Source organism: Ostrea edulis, chromosome 5, assembly GCF_947568905.1.
Source record: "Ostrea edulis chromosome 5, xbOstEdul1.1, whole genome shotgun sequence".
In the NCBI taxonomy this organism is placed as follows: domain Eukaryota; kingdom Metazoa; phylum Mollusca; class Bivalvia; order Ostreida; family Ostreidae; genus Ostrea; species Ostrea edulis.
Window position 1 is genome coordinate 76,523,960 of NC_079168.1, and position 8,735 is coordinate 76,532,694.

The window sequence follows — 8,735 nt, forward strand, 5'->3', positions numbered from 1 at the left end:
ACTCGCGCGAAGAACGGCGGTCTCGAACACAATTCCAGTGTCTTTATTTTGTCTTGTCGTATGTTACTATAAGGTTTATGGAAGCCCGCTAGTGCTATAACAATATATTTTTCACAGTGTATGGAAGCTTGGTTTTCATAACTTTAGATTTTCTTCTTATTTCAGTACTTATTTTTGTCATTTATTTTGGGCACATTTTACATTCCCCTCTGCTTATACTCATTCATTTTCATTGGAAAATTTGTCATTTGTCAGCTACTCTAAAACCATATCTACTTTGATATAATAAATTTGTAAACTTTACAGGTCTTTTCATTTCAAACAAGGTGTTGAACATAATCTAGGAATCACTACCGAACCTGGGTACAACACGGAGACTGTGTTTTTCATAATTTATGTAGTACAAGTCCCAAGTACTATTGACAATGAGTTCTTTTAATAAAGACGATAGAACTTGTGCTTTGGGAGAAGCTAGACTTATTTCAGTCCCAGCAAACATTGTTTCCCCCTTACATTTTATATCAAATGAGGTGGATCACGGTGGAGTGTGGATATACGGAAGCCGATAGGTGCAAGGTTATAGAATTAATATTTATTTAACTGGTGGCCGCCACTTATTATCTGGCGGCCGCCACTTATTAACTGGCGGCCGCCATATAAATTAACTGGCGGCCGAGACTCAAATTAAATAATTTATATGGCTGTCACCAGTTATTCAATTCCTCTCTCTTTCTCTATCTCTCTCTCAAAATGAAAGGGGTGCAATCCCTCCCAATGCTTAGTAATATGTATGTGATACAGTGTATATATTATATATACATGTACAATCAAGAGCATTAAATCATTGTTTTCGATTGTACTGTTAAATACGTAGAACCACGGGGCTGACCCTCCATTTTTTTGACAACGTTCAATTTCTATTATTTTCACATGCAAACTATAATTATTTTCACATGTGAAATAAGATTAATTGGCGGATTGGCCCCCACCCCACTCTTTTGGTGGTAGTAATGAATCGTAAAAATGTAACAATGAATGAACTGATCAATAGAAGAATGAACGGAGCCCCCTCCCACCAATTTAGGAGTACGATGTTTGGACAAAAGAGACATTTTAGGTTCCTTTTTTTGCTTGTCAACAATGTAGAAGACAATTTCTCCTCCGACTGTCCCTATACACTTTGAAAAACGATGCTGCGTGTTTGCGTACTATTCTAAATCTTTCCAAAATAATCACTTAGCGATACGAATTACATTGTTTTTGCAATTGGCAGCCACCATATATGAATTAAGTGGCGGCCGCCAGTTAATTTATATGGCGGCCGCCAGATAATAAGTGGCGGCCGCCACATAAATTAAGTGGCGGCCACCAGTTAAATATTAATTCTATACCCTGGCACCAATCGGCTTCCGTATGGATACCTGCTATTTGCAGAAGAGAGGATTAATTTGCTCTTTTCAAAAATGAAATAGAACACAAATACCTTGTGTTTACTTACCGGTACACTTTAGTCAGTTGTAATCCTAGATTAAATTGCATAATGAATTCTGGTTTTTACTTAAATTATATAATTCATACACGAGTTTTATGAGTTCATGTTTTATTATATATTAAAAGATGTGACCTGATTTTGCATGTAAAGGATAACTGTCTCTTAAACACTGGAAAGAGAGAGGTAGATGAAGAATACAATTTATTGAAATATAATTCATGTAAAACAATATAAAAGTTTCATGCATAACAAGATAAAGCTAATACTTATATATAATGCTAAATACATAAATCCCTTTTACCATTTACTAAAACAAAATATATGAATGCTCAGTTGTTCTATAACGTGTGTGTGTGTGTGTGTGTGTGTGTGTGTGTGTGTGTAGCATGCATGTCATCTCTCGTGTTTTTCATGATTGCATGCTTTGAATTTGATGAAACTTGTAAGGGATAAAAGATCTTTTGAAAGGGGTAAAAGATCTGACATATAAAGTTGGGTTCATTGTTAGAGTACTAACAAATAATTTTTAAGAAATGAAATATTTAATGATATAAAAACTACATTAAAATATTTCTTGTGTACTCATATCAATAACAGTCATATGAAGTCCTTATTACAGCCTACATGTATGGGGGGGGGGGGGGGGGGGGGGGTCATGGTAAATGAAATCTACAAGATAAAGCATATCACTTTACACTATTGTGCCCTTGTGGTTCAATCTGGAAAAGACTATTGTTGAATTAAAAAGTTTTCTAGTTATTTAAATTCTTTGTTAAACTTTAACTAACCCCTTCTCCTGACCCAGGGGTCATGTTGTAGACAATCATTCTTGAATCCACATTACATGCGAATGATGCCAAATTATATTTATACATCTTCTCACTAAGACCCCATAGGCCAAGGTGGAACAGTCGACAGACTTATGTTAAATCACACTACGCAAGGATTTCACACACACATATTGCATCCTTGTGAATGATGTTTTTATAAAAATAAATATAGATTCCTAAGAAACAAATGAAGCTCCTATACTGTGGCCTTGAGTTCTAGACCCAACAATTTATGAACACATTTGGATGTACACATATACACAGATTACTTGCTCTACATACTTAGTAATTTGACAAATTGTACATGTGTCATTCTTGAAAAGAAGATTTTTACAATAAATGCAGCTGCTCTGGCCCCATATTAATGTAAACAACTTGAATTTATACCACATTAAAATAGTTACAGCTGCAAATGAAGTACCATAAATTCAGACATATGCTTAGCAGTCAGGGCCGTAGCAGTGAGAGTTCTTTAACATATAAATGCCTGCCACAACATGGTTTGTGTGGGTTGTCCTTTTTTTAAGGTGATAATCAAAAGACCCAGTCAAGTTTGCATGAGTGGGGCTCGAACTCATGACCCCCAGGTTGCAAAGCAAACGCTCTACCACGACCATTAAGTATTATATAAATATATATTGTCCTCTTCTCACAAACACCCCAGAGAGGCCAAGGTGGAACAGATATTCAATTGACAAATTGTATCTTTGTGGTTCTTGAGAGGATTTTCAAAAAAGAATTTCATTACATGTATTACTGAGTAAAAATTGAAATCCCAATTGTAGTCCTACCCTGGCCCAGGGGTGATAGCGAAAATGAACATGAATCTACACTACATCATGGGGACACTTTTCTGGTTCTTGAAAAGTAGATTCTTAAAGAATTTCCTACATCTTCCTATCTAAAACTTTTAACCCTGGCCTCATCCCATTGTAACCCTGACATGGCCCCAGGGCTTATGGTTTGAACAAACTTGAATCTTCATTATGGAAGGAAGCTTTCATACTAGTTTTAACTTTTCTGGATCACTGGTTTTGAAAAGACGAATTCTTCATTGAATAAACACAAATCCCTTTTGCCCAAGGATGCCTTGAGGGAAGTTTGGTAGTTCTAACTAGTTTAGCGTTTCTCTTGAGAAGCCAAAAATATGAAAAGTTAACATACAAAAGAGAAATAGACGACTGTAGACAAATTTCAATCAGTAAAGCTCACTGGTGCTAAACTTTTTTAACAAGTGAAGTGTGCTCTGAGACACAAATGGTGATCTGCCAAAGCTTTCCAAAACAATTGAAGCAATGAGAAATTCATTCAATCCCCAAAAGTCTTATGTCTTATCTACTGACAGAATCTTTACCTTACAGTTACTTTTAATCATTGCCATTTTTCAGGCTTTTAAGTTTTAAAAAAAATAAATTATAAAACATCCAGCAAATCTTTTTTGTTCTCGAGATGAAATCATATTTACACACTAAAAATCAAACAGGCATTAACAATATACACACAGTTTTCATTCAATAATATACTCATGACACTAACTCACTTTGAATAATACTTCAAGTTCCTATATACATGTATTATAAAGAAGCAAAAAAGAAAAAAATCATAATCTGTATCAAACACAACTGTGTATAAATATATATATATATATATATATATATATATATATATATATACATATATATATATATATAAGCAATGAAAAGGCCACAACAGTGTCGCCTTTTCAGTGCTTTTTATAAATTTCTTTACTGGCCTTGTATCTCCTTAGATCTGACACTTTAAGAAGGTAGGGTGTTGTTGGGTTTTCGTGCTTTTATATATATATTAATATATCATATATGATGATAAAATGCATTGACCAGTTAGTATCCACAGAATTATCCCTCCCCTAAACAAGTGAAGTTGTTTCAATGTTGAGATTTTTTGTTACAGTATAATTGTCATCAAAATGTGCTGTACTTAATGTCAGGAATGTAAAGTTACACTCACTATTCTTATTCCCATTGTCAAAGATAAACCTTTAGGTTCAAAAGGCAAACATTATGAAAGTTTGTGACTAGAATGCCTTGTTATAAATTGTTAAAGTGAAAGTAGCAAACATAAAAAGTCAATCTTAATCTGTGAGTAAATGCATGAACATAACAAATGTATTTATACATTAACATGATGACATCGTATCCTGGTAACCACAATATATAAAGTTATATAAGATAACCATTACAACTAGCACCTTTCAGAGAGATGATAACCCACAGATTTATACAAAATAACATATTGTATGTATTTTATATTTAACATTCAAATATCATTTAAATTTAACTAAGATTTAAAATAAAATTAAAATGTATACAGTACACTGTGCATATAAAAAGAAATTATTGTTTAAACATGTTAAATGCACATCAAGGCTCACATTTTCTTCACGTGGATACCTGGTATATGTAGGCATTAGCAAGCTCTAATACCTGGTCCAAATTTTCCAAGGATTCTTCTCAGTGATGAAAATAAACAATGGCAGTCACTGCAGCAAATCCAAGAAGTAAAAATATCACTTTTAACAATCTTGCATCACAATTATTGAATTCATGAGGTAAGACTTCAAAGAATGTAATGTATAAGAACGTCCCACATGCAATGCCTTGCAGGATACCCTGAACTAGATTGGAAGCTTCAGAGTCCCACAAGCGAATAATTCCAATCCCGATCCCCACACCAACAGGTGCTGAAACGGAGAAGAGCAAGACAGACTTGATGGCTCCTTTTAATGTCATTTTGCTCTGGGCTAGGTTCATTCCCAGACTAAAGCTAAGAATGCTTTTATGAAGAGCCAAAGCTGCAAAAATTTGGATCACTTGTTCTATATTCTCTTGTAGACCAACTGCTAGACCCTCAAACAGTGAATGTAAAGCTAAAGCTAGCAACAGTAGCAGAGATCTCAGCATTGAGTGGTCATGTGGAAAATTAATTTCATGTGAGTGTTCATGGGATTCACCATGGTCCTCTTCATCCAATAAAACTGTATTATTTTCAAGTGGTCTGGAACTCTGTTGTGTATTCTGAAAGGGTTCATCACTTATACCTGATATGGAATGCTCACTTCTGACCGATTCTGTTAAACTTTGCTGCCTGTCATATCTATCATGATCATTGGCCAATAATGGCCTCTTCACAGCATCTTCATTGTTTATTTGGTTTTCTTTGTATGTTAAAACGCCTTGTTCAACTCCCAAAATAATAAACAAACCAAAACTCATAACAAACTCAGCGATTGGGAATGTAACGTCTGCCTGCAGAGCTTTCAAAGCTTTTGTCAAGCTGCTTCGTACACCGGGTAATAGGTCAAGGAAAACAGTCGCCAAGAAAACGCCTGCAGCAAAACAGTTCAGCAGACCAATCGTTCTTCTATACACAGCCTGTTGATGCAAATCCACGTTCCTTCCACTCCGATTTCGTAAATAGCTGACGATTCTGAGTGGTAAAAGACCCAATATAATCGTCATTAAAAATAGTCCAGTTAAAACTAACACTTTCACGCCCGATATCTCCATCTTTTAAGTTAAATATTTCATATGCGTCCGCGTCCCCTCATACATTCCTCCATTTTGCACTGTCACATGACTATAGTTAAACATAATTACGGAAACAACTTTGAGTAACGTGTGGAATGCCGGAAACATAAGCACTGCGTTTCGTGTGCATTTCTTGCATTATAACAATCATTTAATAGTGACACACATGATGCTTGTGACTTTATGAATCATGAATGTAGGACTAGGGGTGGGGTGAGCAATATTTCCCCCAGTACAAAAGTCATCATGGTCAGATGCATCGACATGTAATAATTATAATAATACCATATTTATATAGCACCCTTTTCATACACTATGTACGCTCAAAGGTGCTTTACAATTTACAATGCATATATACCTTACTACAGAATGTTATACACATAATATTACATAGAAAATAAATAACTCATATAAAAGGCACATACATAACTTACGACCTCTGTATACTATGTTTTATTAATAGAAACAAGTGCTTGTGATTTGATGGCTAACTCTCTGTTCATCATGCAGTACAATATTGTCTTGGTTTTCCTTTGTCATATGCTTCTGTGATTTTGGACTTTGTCAATGTGCATCCTTATGCTCCCCTGTGGACCCAAATTGGTTGAATAAATATTCTATTCTATTTGCATCGGCCTGTTCATTGAAAATGGCGATAGGACTACAATAAAATTAGCGATCATATAAACCGTGTAGTGGACTATTAGCATTTATGATTGTATGTGGGACAGACTCGCTATCTGCAATTGAAGATTATCGCTGCGGCTAATAGACCTGATTAAATGCCAACAGATTTTATCTCAAGCCTCAACTGACACTGTACGTCACTTAAAAATTCATTATGTTGTGGATTTACAAATTGTCTAATTGGAAATCACGTGCATTTACCTTAACTGTATCATGCTAGTTAAATGTTTTCTGTTTTAGAAAACATTTTTATACATTAACAATTTGTGTTAAATTTGCTATGTTAAAAAAGTACATCATTTTCTCAACCGACTCCGTAAAATATACGAACAAGTACAGAAAATGTCAAATTCTAAAATGCATTACATCGTTCGATTTTGAATCGGGTCCTCGACACAAGAGACCGGGGACAACGAACTGCTTGGGGGGGGGGGGGGGGGGGGGTTCAAGTTGAACTCCGCGAAATAAATATTGAAATAAATTTTCGACTCTGGACAATAAAAGACTACTCAAGAGTCAATCACATATATTCCGTTATATAAAAGCACATGTATAGGAGTATTCCCCAATCAGTATCATTCATAACTACATGTATACTTGAGCTCTCCCCGGCCCCACTTTTTCGACAATAATAGATATCTATAGTATGCGAGTTTCCTCAAATCACTTTCCTTTATACACCGTACTGCCCAAGAAATGCAGGAGAATCTACGGGAGGCAATGTAGTAGATGTGAGAAGGGATGAGAGAAATAAGGGGGGGGGGGGGGCTACCCTTACACTTACGCCCTTACACTTATTTGAAAATAATCATTACAGTTTGCTATTTTGTAATGCACATAATCAAAAATATATTGGGTGACTGCCCTCTTCCCACTATTCTTTTAAAATAGTGATAGTGAATGAGAAAAGTTAGTGAATCATAACACCCCCCTCCATGAAAATAATGATATCTTTTTAGGCAGTCATAGTAGAAGGGGGATCCCCTCTAGTTGGGATTTTAAAGATCAGGGACTACCCACCCCTCTATTTTTCAAATGCTTGTTATGATATTTTCGTACCGGCTGACATGTATCCCCCCTCCTTTTAATTTGAAAAACGATGCTTTTACGTGCCTGAAACTGATACTGTAACTTTCTCCGATTTCAAATATTGCTTCACAAGCTCAGATGTATGTGATGGAGCATTATCATGAAGTTGACGAACATGCCTAAACCCAATGGCCTAAATCATAACGCGGGGTGTCGTTTATGATAATATTTCTTGAGCTTTTTTAGTATAACATCTCGGTATCGATTTGTAACACTTCTGCCCTTCGGCACCGGAATTTGTACGGCTATACCATCACATGAGGAGAATATACAATAAAGAACCTTCTTTGTGCATATGGTTCTTTTGACAACTACAGGCCTTCTACCGTGTACTTTCAAAATACGCTTCAAAATGAAATGCACCCGCGATAGTGATATGCCAACAGCTTTGACAATATCACGAATCGTGCAGGGCTGTTCGATATGTAATGTGTATTGTACCCCAACGCGATAACGCTTTGCACGATTTCGTGGATGATGATACTTTCGAATAGCTCTATTCAATACCTTTCCGACGTTATATAATCACGAGCCTTCAGCTCCACATAGTTTTAAACTTTAATAGTCGTTGACCACTGTTGTAAAAAGGGTTGAGAATATTGAAGAAATCAGAGCTTATATTTATAAAAGTTTGCACAAAACTCGATTATCTTTTTAGGCAGTCATAGTAGAAGGTGGATCCCCTCTAGTTGGGATTTTAAAGAACAGGGACTACCCACCCCTCTATTTTTCAAATGCTTGTTATGATATTTTTGTACCGTAGAGAATTACATATCGAACAGCCCTGGTATGATAAAAAGGAGGTAAATGGCCAACTTCCTTTTAAAACATGGATGAAAATATAAATATTAGCAATATTTGTCTAGTCATTTGAAATTTCATTGTCTTGCTATAGTAGAGCTCTGAGTAGCTTAGTAGGTTCATTCTCTACTGACCCAGAGTTCTGTGCATTACTCTCACTACAGCTTGTGTAATGCGTCCTCTGGTGAGAGAATGCATGAGAGAATGCAGTAGGTTAGCAGGTCGACTGCTGAACTGTAGATCGCGGGTTCGAGTCCAGAAGGGGTT

At 35.8% G+C, this 8,735-nt stretch overlaps 1 protein-coding gene across 1 annotated transcript; it reads right to left on the reverse strand.

The window, feature by feature from the left end:
* Window positions 1-1,680: 1,680 nt before the first annotated feature.
* LOC125651963 (zinc transporter ZIP1-like) lies at window positions 1,681-5,966 on the reverse strand. Its single transcript, XM_048880816.2, has one exon. The coding sequence runs from the start codon at window positions 5,868-5,870 to the stop codon at window positions 4,815-4,817; it is 1,056 nt and encodes a 351-aa protein (XP_048736773.1). The 5' UTR covers window positions 5,871-5,966; the 3' UTR covers window positions 1,681-4,814.
* Window positions 5,967-8,735: the final 2,769 nt, after the last annotated feature.